At 42.1% G+C, this 13616-nt stretch overlaps 1 protein-coding gene across 1 annotated transcript; it reads left to right on the top strand.

The window, feature by feature from the left end:
- Nucleotides 1-5010: 5010 nt before the first annotated feature.
- Nucleotides 5011-12297, top strand: LOC144103631 (thyrotropin-releasing hormone receptor-like). The gene is made up of 4 exons (XM_077636298.1): nucleotides 5011-5439; nucleotides 8780-9051; nucleotides 9576-9742; nucleotides 11855-12297. The coding sequence occupies exons 1-4, from the start codon at nucleotides 5011-5013 to the stop codon at nucleotides 12295-12297; spliced, it is 1311 nt and encodes a 436-aa protein (XP_077492424.1).
- Nucleotides 12298-13616: the final 1319 nt, after the last annotated feature.

Genomic DNA, 13616 nt, shown 5'->3' with positions numbered 1-13616 from the left:
AATCATAGGGAAGGTCGGGAAAGGGGGAGCTGTGACGAAGTTTCCGGGATATCCCCGCGCTCCCGTGTTCCTTTACAACGCGTGTCGTGTGCGCTCATTTGCGACTGCGGATCGTTCAGCCAAGAGGCGCTCAGCTCAGCTGAGCTTCGCCGGAGAACTTAGTTCGCGCTTCTGTTTCAGCGTTGCATTTCGGTGCATGTTGTGCACGCGTGGTTTGAAAATCATCACATCTTTAGCGGTTCTTCGGAAGCAGTTTGCTGTGCATGATATTGAAAGTATAAAAGCTACAAAACATTCACTTCAGCAGGTGAAGAAAAAAACTCTGGAAGAAGTGAAAGCGACAGTTTGTGCTTCTCGAGGATTTTTTGCCAGCTTTGGACTATACTGTTCTCGACAGTAGCAAAGGCTTATTGGAAAATCTGGCCAACTGGACTTACTATAAATCGTGAGTAGAAAATGGGCTTTGTATTAGTGCGTTCCTATTTCGACCCACTGCTAATCAGTTGTTACTGTACAGCCACTTACAAAGTTAAGCTAAATCTCGGGTGTTCATTTGTGGTGCCCAAAGCAAGCAGGTTCAGCGATGCCGGAACGACAGCAAATCGAATTCTGGCTACTTCGCTTTTCGGTACCTTCGAATTTTTTTGTATCCCAGGCATTTGGCATCAGCTAGGATTTTGTGCTAGTGTACTAAAGTTTACGATGACAACCGCGATAACTTGTTTTGTTTGCTAGAGCATTAATTTTAGTCTCGAAAATTACCGTCTTTATTCTGTTTCTACGATATGCTACACTTAGATTAGCCATTGTGTTGCGATAGCTTTTCATGAGACAAAAAAAAAAAGCTGCTCATGCAATCTTGAATCTAAAATGTCAACACCGTAAGTACGAAGTACTTACTTAACCTAACAGCTAAAAACAGAGTTACAAAGGTTAAAGGACTTTTCAGCGATTCGCTCATATTAATTCGTGCTGCCTGTTGTTAAAGTACAGGTAGTTCTTCCGATAATATTCGAATTTAAATCACAAGCAGAAGCGTACTATTCTCCAAATTTTTTCATCTTTATGTCATCCTGCTATCTGACGCAAGGAATTAGCAGGAAAGCTCCTGATTGCTCTTACTGCCTCTTCATTAACAGACTCAGAGCTAATAAAGAGATTAATGTTTGGAAAATGCGTTAGAGACGAAAGTTCTTCGCTTTGGCAGGCGTTTTGAGATGAACCTTGAAGGAGCTGGTGATTTTTTACACAGAGAGTTACTTTGCACTGAGCCTAAAGCAAAAGCATTAATACGCAACTTTAAATCTCTCCAGGAAGGCTATTCTTATTAAGAAAAACGGCTGCGTGGCATGAATTTTACTGCAGATAGTCGCGCTGATATCGGCAGGCCAAAAATGCTCAATAGTTTATGGGGGTTTAACGTCCCAAAGCAGCTCGGGCTATGAGCGACGTCGTAGTGAAGGGCTCCGGAAATTTCCACCAACTGGGGTTTTTTAACGTGCACTGAGATCGCGCAATACTTGGGCCTCTAGCATTTCGCCTCCATCGAACATGCGTCTTTCGGGTCAGCAATGCGCAACTTATAAAGAAATGTAAACATCCTTATCACAATATCAGGCAGGTGACGTCACTTACAAATGCATCGACGCATTTTGTACAGCATTATTTCGTCGTGAAAATTTGTGTACAAGTTGCAAAGAAGCGTAACATAGTATGTCCAGTATCAGAAGGGCCACCCATGGATGTGCACATTCTGAACAGGTTATTTCGCTCAATTGAAATGCTCGCAATTTGAATAGCATACGCAGCGGTTAATAGTTTATAGTATAACTTCTGAATGACAATTTTATTTTACTCTGCTACTGTCTCAGAAATTGAAGCTGATATATATTCCTAGTTCTAAAAAAAACATTTTTTCACCACGTCTATGACCACCAAAACAAAATGGCGTTCATGGGGCACACGAAAAGCATATAAAGTAGAAAATACACTGCAGTAACGAACGAATCTGCTCGCTCGTCACTCTGTGAAAAGTCTGAAAAAATTTTAAGTGTATGCCATGTACCGCTTGGCCACGGCATCTACTCTAATGCGAAGTGTTCCTGCCCATATAACTGTGCCCATGTTCAGTTGTGTGCGTATTGAAAACGAAGTATTTCTGCGCTTCGTAAGAACGCAGTAGGCATTCTGGTTCAAAAAGCCACAATAAAAAACCTAGTGTGCCTTGCTTTCTAAGACACACACAAAAAAACAAAAAGCCATAGGACAAATGTAAAATCTTTTCTCTTTGGGAGTTGCTTCGGAGGCGTAGCCGTTTCCTCTCGAAACAGGTGCAGTCTGTGCGGCGGAAAGTAAAAGTGGTCGTTTTCCTAGTTGCCCAGTTTTTACAGCATCACGATCGCAGCCCCTGTGTCCTCCTTGAATGGTATTTGACGCTTATTCTAAAGAATTTCAAGACTGAAAAACGTTTGCATGTCAAAAAGCAAAAAAATCCCAGCAAGAGTCTTTCCGAGTGTAGAGTATGGACTTGGCTTCGAGTCATTTTGGTGTTTTTTTGGGCCTCGTTCACGTGCTTAGGAAAATTTTGAAAACTTCCTTTCGTACCAGGGGAGTCCTTGCGGATGAAGTTTTGTTGTCTTAAGAAACTGAATGGCTCACCTAAAGATTGGTCTCTAATGTAAGGAATATGTTGGCGTAAAGACCACGGCGACTTTGGAAATTGTGCCTCTGAGGAAGTCGTTGAGAAGCAATAATCGTCTATATCGGCTGAAAGTAACAAATCCACCTCGGTATAGAGAATGCCTACAAAAAAGGTCGCTTTGCACTAAAATTGTTTGGGAGGCGAAAAAAAATGGCGAAATTTTCAAGGCTGGCTATAAACACATTATTTTGGGTGTCCTCGAGGTAGAGAAGCTTTTCTCTGATGAAAGCTTCTGTTTATATAAGATACGAGCAAACCTTTCAAAAACAACACCATATATTTCAGTTCATGTCATTAGGAACGCAAAACACTTCTTAGCGTCCGAGATCAAACGTGCGTAGTTCTGAAAGCAACATTTCGTTGAAAATCTAGTGTAAGTTGCGTTCCTTGTTAGATTGAAAGAAAAGCTTGCGTACACTTTCTCCCATCCCTCCTCACGAAATCTAAACGAGAAAGCCCACTCTTGCCCCTTATAGCTTTGGACTGACGCTACACCAAAATATTTCTGCTTGGCTAATTTAATAGGGTTGGCTATTTTACGTTTCTTTTATGTTTCATAGTCTTCAGCACGAACATGACCACTTGGTCTTGTGACATCTGTTATCTGTGTAAATTTAGAACCCCATTCATTTCCTAACATTTTTTTTAATTTGAATATTATTTCGGTGAATATTTCAGAATTCATATAATTCGGAAATTATTTTATCAACATTTTCTTTATTAACAGTCAACAGCTGGTTAATCAACACTTGTTTTCTGGAGTTGTTCTGACGAAACTCGGAACATATTTTCAGTACAGGTTAGCTGTGAGGAAATCCAAAAGCAACTACGAATACACACGCAACTAAATACAGACGCAACGCTTAGACAACATGAATATATAATTACACCTGCCATATGAAATAGGAAAGCAGTGCACCCAAATTAGAGCATTCGACAGGTGGTTTCCGTTAAGGAAAAAGGCAGAAAAGAACGAATTCGTAGAAAAATATTTAAACGACTGCATATATATTCTCTTTCCCTCCAAGCATAAAACAGTAACACCATCCATGTTTTCCTTTGTTCCATGTGTAACCATTTGCTTTGCAGGAATTTTAAGAAAACAAATGCTTCGTCTGCGCTATTTGTGGAATGACACGGGGCTGCAATTATTTCTTTCACATATGCGTCCCGGTGGCCGTGAAAAAAACGAGATATTTTAAGCCATGTGTTTGTAATTTAACCTCGTCACCTTTCGTAGGGCAACTATATTGAAACCCTTTACCTTAAGCCTCGACTCCCAGTTATGATGCAATCATATGTGCGTGTACATATTGCGATCTCTCCCAACCACATCGCCATCCATCACGGTCCTATTTTTTCTCTTCCCCTTCCCGAGTGCATAGTAGCAGGCGAAATATTTCTGGGCTGGTCAAATAATCGTGCTGGGAAACTATAAAGGATGTATATTATAATGATATGATAGGTCTACACTGCACCTGGTGGCTCCAGACGTTTAGTCGCCAATAAATAAGATCCTACACTTCCCAATTCGCAGCAAAGGATGTTGCTAGCCTTCCTACTGCTTCATTATCATGTAACCACGACAGCAACATGTTGCTATGATTATTTTTGGCTGTGCAAGGCAAACCGCAGTGCATTAATATGTGACAAGCCAAAGCGGATGAGTACGTACGGTATACATGTAGTGAAAATTCATCTTAATCAGGCAAAAAAGTGCCGTTTTTCATTCAAATACATAGACAGTGCCACGGCCAGCGCTGAGCCTGCGACTTCTACCGCCGTTAGAGTGCATTTGTCGACTGGCCATCCTGTATAGACAGTAATTACGCGAGAGTATCGGTCTGTGCGCTGAATCCAGTAAAAATTAAAAGCCGCACAACTCCTCATTTCAGCCTTGTGAAATGTACATTTTGATGTTAAACGGCAGTCTGCCAGACCTAGGTGGCTTCGCTCATATGTATTACAAGAAGCCCCCGCGTTGGATGCAGACAGAGTTTCCAGGTTGGCAATATTCGTTTATTGGAGTACATACAGCAGTTGGAATGACCACACTGGCAAAATAAAATATTCATAAACGACAGAGATATTCCTATATCCTCTGCGCGTTTTGTTTGTTTGTTTGTTTTTAGAGGGGGGAGGTTGGGCCTCTGCCCATATTCGTGCTCTATCAGCATCAACAAAGGTTCCGAAATCAACATGTTACTAATCGTTGACAGTTAATTATACTCTGCCGTAAATGCTTTGTTTTCTTTTTCGTTTACAGTATCTGTTAACACTGAAAGAGGCTGAAAGCCAAACAAGCCACGATGATGTCTACCGCCATACCAGAGATCTTCAGCATGGCCCCCAACAACGGTGCTGACGCCCTCCACGCGACTGAAGTGGTAGCAGCGATAGCAGCATCTATCGTTAACCTGACCACCAACATCCTTGCCGAGAACTCGACTCAAGGATCGATCCGGCAGGGGGTGTCTTCAAGACGCCGCAACCGTGTCACAGCCATGCCGTCCCCATCCCCTTCGGTGGCGATACATGTGCTGGACGCCCTCAATGCGGCGTACATGCCTGTCATCATCTACTTAGGGCTCATCGGCAACCTGCTGTCACTGGTCACGTTCCTGTCAACCAAGCTCAGGAATCGCACTTCCAGCCTCTACATGGGTGCGTTGGCAGTCTCCGACTCGGGATTCCTCATTGTTCTCTCCTTCGCCTGGCTCAATGAACGCGGCATAAACGTGAGTGGCTCAATATTTTTTTTAGTCTTGGCGTGTGGTTTGTTTGTATATGAAACCACAGTCCCTAATTTTTAAGAACACTTTATGTGCACAACTTCGTCTCTGTGATTCACCACCGAAACAGCTTGCTCCGCCAAAAGCTCCCCAATTACACAGTATTTCTTTTTAGAATCAAATTTCCTACAGTCAAAATAGTTTAAACACTTAAAATACCTTTTTTGCGTAGCGTGTAAAAATACTAATCATCGTTGCCATATACACAAAATTATTTTCCATCCTTCGAGCATCTTTAGGTAAGTGCGTCGGCAATTTGTTGAGATTCATCTCAATCTATTAAAATTATCATCTTGTGTTCTACGATAGGCAGATATACAGGCTAATAATTTTTGCATTATTAAAACCCGTATCTTCCGACGTATTTTGATGCTAAATTCCTTGAAGATTTACTGGCCTACCATTAAACTGAGGACAAAGGTTCACTACGACCCGACAAGACATGTCGCATAAATGAGCGCCATAGGGGTACTATTGCTTGCTATACTGCTATGAAGCTACATGGGATTTCTTTTATTCCTTGTTTTACAACAATTTTTTTTCCTTAGTGAATATAGAAATAGAAAATAAAGTGACCACTCGAAGCTCCATCTAAAGGAAATAAACCAATTAAAAAAAGAGATATTGGCACAAAATAAATTCCTGAAATGATTGTTCCTTTGAAGCCTTAAGAGTAAATAAAGGACTGACTCCGTAGGGTTGTTCTACATCCAGTAAAGGGACATGTTCAATAAAAACGAAAGCAAATTAACTTTTGAGCACAACTATTTTGGCCTCTACTCTGCTAAAAGAGCCGACACTACCTTTTGCTTGATGCGCGGTTCTCTTTTAAATCTCGCGGTTTTTGCCTCTTTTCGTCCCATTCTCTAACGCATGTCCTTGATGACTTGAAGGAGAGTGAAAATACAGCAGTTGACGGAGTTCTTTCTTCACTGCCTTGAAGGAAAAGCTGTTAAGAGGCAGATTTGAGTTATGGGGGTTGTTTTTTTTTTTGTGGGTTGGTATGTACTTCTAGTTTACTTCAAAATGTTTCCGAACAGGTTCGTGTACACTATATGATCGTTAGGTCTTGGTTCGGAAATTTCGCACCCATTTGACTGTTTTGTTTGTTTAATATTTTTAGCTTCCTGCAATGTCGATTGGCTCCTTCATCACGCTGACTTCAGCGCAAATTTAGTTCTTTTTTTGCATGTTCATTTCTTAGTTGTTTTTTTTGCTGTTTTAAAATCTACCGTTACGGGAAGGCGAAATCTACCTCTTTTGCCACAGAGAAATTTCATTTTCTTCAATAAATACCTAGCAGCGCAAATTAGGTACTATACAGATGTTTCCAGGTGCTCTCTTCTGCCAATCTCAGGCTCCATCAATAATGGATAACGTTGACATGACTGAAAAGAGGCGCCGGTCCATTTGACTTCGCTTTGATTGCGCTGCTCCGTTTTATTGTCACTGGTTATATGATAATAAATGAAGGTGATTAGCTGGAGCTAAAAAAGCTATTACCTGTTCTTACGAATGCAAAGAAACAAATGTAGTTGCCGTTATTGGACAAAGGCGAATAGATTCTTCACTGTAATTGGCACGTACAACTAGATCACTTTGATTGAATAGGGTTGACTGCATATATATTAAAGTTACCTTTGTTTCATAACTTGATTTAAACCGTGCGCAACTCGCGGCACCTTTTGGGCGCAAGTTCTTTTCACTAATTTTTGACCTCCTATTGTGTCGTGCTCTTTTTCACGTTATTTCCTTGCTCTGTTTTTAAAGATTGATGCCTGGCGCCGGCTTACTTTTTTGGATAGAGCAAAAGGTTCATTCCCAGATTGTGAAGATATGTTTTATTTCATTTTTTATGCAATGTTAATGCCTTTGCGTTTAATTATTTCTTTGGTGCCTTGAATATACTGAGCATAACAATGGATTTTAATTCTGCTGGTCATATGTTCAAGTCTTAAATTTTCAATCTCGCCCAGTTCGTATTCAATGCATAGGAGATGAGTACTTTATTTGAAAAATTCATAAAAAAAAACTGCGTTTCATTCGGCTTTAATTTTTTTGTGCCATATTTATATGTAGGGTTACATGCTATAACTTGTCTTTACTAGTGCTATTTCGAAGTCTAAGTCATTCAAACCTACGCCATGTTTACTGCCTCTGCTTCGGAACACTTTCTTTTTGAAAAAGCCATGAGCATTCTTTTTATAGCATATGCAGCACTGCTACGCGATTCATTGAGGTGTTGCTTAGAATGAGTGCAAAACCAATTTTCCTATTTATTATATGGCCTCTGTTTACGCAAGCAGTCTTTTGCCTTTCGTTGCGATCTACGAATGACCTACATAAAATTAAGCACACTATATGATGCATACAGCACATACGATAGAGATACACAAAAAGAGCTTAAAATCACATTCATATATAGAAGTACCTACGTGATAATAGGAAAATATACCTTGGTATCCCCTCTTTTGTAGAATCTGGTTGACATATTTTACAGGCGGGAAGAAGCAGTGCATTACTGAGGTGCAGGATGAGGTTTAAGTATTCTCTCCGACTGAATCGTTAGCCTCTGTTATTTACTTCCGCATTTTCCTTGTCACCGGAAGTGAAGTTAAATATTTCCAACTTTAATCGTTCTTGCTTTGTGTAGTGATCGGCATTTTATTTCATTTTAATGGGCGGATGAACAGATCTGGTGAAACAATTCCGGAACACATTTACCTTAACAATCCGCAATATCTTCTACGTGTAGTCGATAAATCAAGAGCCGTCTGAGAATATCTCTGAGCGGCATTGCGCAGTACACCCCTGACTCAATCCATGCCAAAACGAATAAAGAAAGAGATTTTATTCAGTGTTTTCGTTTACCAAAAGGCATTTGCAAAAAACGCGGTGTCAATGCCTTTCCTCATCTCAGTTTTCGCTGCCTTTGGTTTGTGAGCTACTCATATTCCTAGTTTCTTTTCAAACAGTGAACATGATCGTTCCTAAAAAAATTAGCCCCACAAGCCGAACTCCTCCTTTTCTAGGGCTATGCCAAAGATCATCTACTGTGCTGTCTAAGCCAGAAATTCGTTAACAGTGTCATAGTTAATAGCGCCCTTTTGCAGAATCCACACTGCATGAAAGTCTACTTTTTGAAGCAAGCGAACTGCCTTAAAGACTACTGATGGTCCAAGGTCTAAGCGGTATTGCTAGTTTTCGTTTGCAAAGTTTTGATTCCGAGTGCATATTTCATTTAACGGCTTCCGGGCCCTTTGTTCCTTCTCACACCTGGTTACAGGTGTACCAGCATGGCCTCTGCCTGGTCACAGTGTTCCTCACCTCGACGTTCGCCTGCTGGTCTGTGTGGCTGACGGTGAGCTTCACGGCCGAACGCTTCGTGGCGGTCCGCTACCCGCTCTGGAAGCTGCAGACGAGCTCCCCGAGCCGGAGGCCCAGGCTCGTCATCGGCGTAACAGCCCTGCTCAGCATTGTGCTCAACACTCCTCTACTTGTCTTTGTGCGCGTCGACAGCGAGTTCTCCCAGTGCAGCCTCCATCCAGATTACGAAAGGTGCGTAAATTAGACTTCTTTGCACCAAGTCTTCCATCCAGCGCACAAAACTAGAGACGCAAATGCATTACTGTGACTTATTAACATAGGACTTGTGCATCATGTTCGTCTCCTTTTGCAAGTTTTCTTTCCAAACGAAAAATACAGTGGTGTGTATCAAACGCGAAAGTTTGGTACGGGTGCTGGCTATGCGAATATATCTTTCTTGTAAGGAAGTAATTGCTCATTGTCACCTGCCGGAGCACAGCCCTACGGCTATTAAGGAAAGCTATACGGCTCTCTCAGAACCTTCGTAGTTGCAGAAAAGTTCATCCTTACCCGTGGTTCGAACCCGGGACCACTGCTTCACCGGACCAGTCGCTATACGAACTGAGCTAACCAGGAAAAGAAGCTTTGTTCTTGTGGTGATTCATATTTCACGCTATACAGTAAAACGTTCAACATCAAGCTAAAGCAAGTGATCTGGTCCTTCTGTTCAGCGCAATCTCTTGAGCATGCGATTTTGTTTTTTTTTGTTTTTCCAGCGCCCTGTACTACTTGAACATCCTGGACACGGTACTGACCTTCATTCTACCCTTTCTGCTGATCACTGTCATGAACTCAATGATCGCCCGGGCCATATACCTATTCTACGCTCGCTATAAGAAGCAACGAAGCATGGATGGCTGCAATGAGGACTGCAGAGAATCCGGCGCTAAGAGTTCATTTGCAGGTATAGCCCTTTCTTAACCATGGCTGTCACTACGTCGCTTGATTACGCGAGGGTAAAATATTCACTTGTATTGGTGCTTCCCGTCGAATTGCACCAGCCTCAATCAATAATACTTTGCTGAAAACTTGTTCATTTGACTGCAATTCCGTTGGTATCTCTGTCAAACTGCTAAGTTCTGTGGGCTACACCAATCACCTACTGTGGCTTGCATTGTTGCCTCTATCAGTTATAGATACTAAGCTAATCACCAAAACGAGCTCTATTTTCCTGAGCGCGTAGCTTGATTTCTACTATTAAAAGGGCACCTTCCAACCTCAGGCATGTATTAGATTAAATATCCAAAGAGAAAATTGTTTCGTAAGCATAGCTTCGTTGATCTTTGACTAAAATTTGGCGTCAATGGCCTTCCATAGGCGAGGATTAAAACCTTAATATAGATGCTAATGCCTGACAGGTCTACGTGTTGTTGCTACGGTGACCAGCTTGATATGTATAGCTTCGCATAGCACATAGGCTGGGATTAGGGGTTCCACAAACAGAAGGGCCGTGAACCGGGATTAACGTTTATGAAAGCGTATTTAGAGTATCCGTCATGAAACTGAGAAGGCGGCTTATGCCCGTGTTGAAAGCTGAGAAGCCTTCCATTGCTATAAATTTTGGACAAGCGCATTTTTCGACGGGAAGATGTTTATGTACGCAATATTTTTACATCCTTATATTCCGCAATAACAACCAACATATCCGCAAATCTCCCCTCGGTGCGCTTGCATTTCTTTGCCATTACGTTTCTGCTACTGCCAAAAACGCTGCTCATTTCTTTTTTGCCAGTCTTAACTCCTTGATGAGAGTGCTGAAGAGCATTTGAAATAAATATTCTGAACTCATCATAAGAATGAACCATTGCATCCAATATTTCCATACTATTACTTTACAAAATTCTACAGTCACAGACGAATAAATATTGGTTACTGAATATCCCTTAGATGAGTACGACCAGAAATGCGGCCAACGCTTCTTCTGACCATGTTGACCTTTGCAGCTGTTGAAAATTCGGTGCTACTTACAGAGCAATTTTATTACTTTGATTGAAATGGAGTTGTGCAACTTTCCTTGCTTGATTGGCTGCATCGGCTTTCTCAATTGAGCTCCCACTGCGTGCTCTGCGCTGGAAACCTTAATTAAAAGCCCTCATTGAGATGTTTTAGCTAGCATGCATTTAAACCCGATGGCTCTATGGATAGATATTGCAAAGGTACTGGTACATGCTGATGTGTTATTTACCTTAGATGTAACACTGCCATAATTAAAAGAGTTCATTAAAATGCAGCACCATATATTATTCATAGAACAGTGGTAACTGAATTTAGGCGATTAAAGATGCCAGTTAAGTTTCTCTCAATGTCTTTTTGGTTCACAATGGCAAAAATGCTCGGTACAAGAACACGTGCACTGACCACAAAAAGGGGTATCAAGAAATGGCAATAAAATGGTCACAGATGAATATTACCTTGGCGGCTCCACTGGCAATATTCTCTTTAACCATGTTGTTTCATAAAAGTGTTATCTCCAATTTATATCTGTATTTTCGGCAAGGCAAAATCGTTAGTTTAAAAACACATTCTGTTATAGTAAGTGTTCAAAATACTAGCAAACAATTCTCCTTACGCTTGCTTCTACCTCCCATCTTCAGTGTGATAACGCGGCAACACTCCTTCGTCATGTGTCGACGAATGTTCAGTGTGGCATTTAAAGCTATAGAGCAGTATCTCCAAGTAACGGCAGTAACATTCCTAACGAGTAAGTCTATATTGTGACCAAGGAATCAGTTTCAAAGGAACTAAGTATAGAGCCCCTTTATTTCAGCTTTTGCGGATGGAGTTGCCGGGTTCGTTGAATGTGGCAGACAACGCTACCTTGGACAGTGGCCCGTGGCTTTTGTGGTATTAGTCGTGCTCCAGTATTTTCAAATCACTCTTCATTTCATCACATTACTTCATAGCCTATAGAGCATTCAGTGTATCGTGCAATGCTAAAGGTGTTACCGTATGATACGAGGGTGGTCATTTTTTTCTCATTAATTGCCGTCCGCAGCTTCATCGTCACCGAGGCGCAGCGGCAGTCTCGTGATGTCCAGAGACGCAACCACGACAGCCACCAGTGGTGGCGGCATAGCCCACGCCACACAGATCAGTGTCACACGCATGCTTCTGTTGGTGTCTACCGTCTTCATCCTGCTGAACCTGCCCAGTTACGTAATGCGGATCTACGTGTTTCTGCTGTCTCTCGGACTTTCGCACTCTACAGACCACGAAATCAACTCTCTGCCCTACGTGCTGCAGCGGTACTTCATGCTTCTCTACTACACAAACTTCTCCATCAACTTCGTTCTCTACAACGCCAGCTCAAGAATGTTCCGCGTCACGCTCTGCGACTACGTTCAAGGTCGCTGGATGGCGCTAAGGAAGTCCATGGCCGCAATTCGATCCAGCCTGGGCCGTTCGTCTTCCAGTCAGAACGAAGACATAATCATTTGAATAGATTGCGCCCCTTGGCAAAAAAAAAAGCGTGAACTTGAACAGCAGCATGTATGAGGCGACTGCTTCGGGAGAAAATCTGCTCAGTTCAGAGAGAAAAAAACGAGTGCCTTGTGTCGGGATTTCCGCTCAAGAAAATGTGCGTCAAGTGATCATGGTGTGGTGTAAATGAGTACGCTTGTGAACAGCCGTGCGTGCGTTCACGAAACTGGAACATCAATTACTTCCACGGGACGTTTTCAATGCACTGCAGGAGTAAGAAAGTACAGCACGTTTCTCTGTGTAAAACGTGGCTTTTTATAGAGTTTGTAGTGGAAAATGGGTGCTTCGTATCTGTACCTGATGTTGTTCAATTGCCTGTAATGCACTGGTGCACGGAGATTTGCTCATGCTGTAATGACCACAGCCAGTAGGAGGCGTTGACACCTGTCTAGCAGAAACAGACCGTTCTTAACACCATGCCGATTTGGGCTGGTATACAATGACTGCGTGCTGAAAGAACGTGAAAAAAAAAGGTTTTCAGTACCACTCCTGGTGTTTCAATCCAGGAGCTGGAACCGGGCTCACAGAACAGCAATGAAGGCAGCTGGCCTGTTGAATCTCATTATCATCATCAACCTGACTTTGCCCAATGCAGGGCAGAGTCATCTCCCATGTCTAGACAATTAACCCTGTCGTGTTCCTGTGTCAAATCTATCGGCAGGTTATAGGTGGCTGAGGCAGGGCGAGGTTGGCTTTAACATGGGCAATTTGCTGGCCTTCATGCACCTGTGAATAACGAGCTTAAGAGTTTGATCCGTTTTACGTCGTTCTTCCGTTTGTCTTCATCTTTACCTGGGTAATGCTAAGTACCAGGTAGCGCAGCCTTGAAGTTTATCTGCGTGAAATTCTCATTTATGACCAATAATTGTTTTACTTGGCCGGTAGCATTTCGGGGTACATTAAAATGAGCTAGATGCTGTCGCATCAATCTTGACTTTGTATTTCAGGAAGTGTTCAGTGAACTATGAGGTTTTGTCTCCGAAATAAGCCACGCCGGTCCAATATCTTGAAAAATTTCGCGGGTTTATGATCAAATTATGACCTCATTAGGTTTTTCACGCAACAAGACTCACTTGCAGACTTTGTTGCTCATATTATTGTTCTAAAAATGCATCTTTGTGGATTTGAGTTTGTAGGTCGCTGAGCTCACCGAAGAGCGATATACTGTGAAGGTCTGTTATTCCCCCTCACTGAAGCCCAACTAAACCGTAAGAAGCTAAAAACCTCTACAGCACATTTTTCTCACTCGAGTAGGCGCGAAGATTTTTACCGTTGTG

The sequence above is a fragment of the Amblyomma americanum genome, chromosome 9 (assembly GCF_052857255.1).
Source record: "Amblyomma americanum isolate KBUSLIRL-KWMA chromosome 9, ASM5285725v1, whole genome shotgun sequence".
NCBI lineage: Eukaryota > Metazoa > Arthropoda > Arachnida > Ixodida > Ixodidae > Amblyomma > Amblyomma americanum.
The sequence above is the reverse complement of the archived record's forward strand: the minus strand, read 5'-3'. Positions and strand labels throughout refer to the sequence as shown.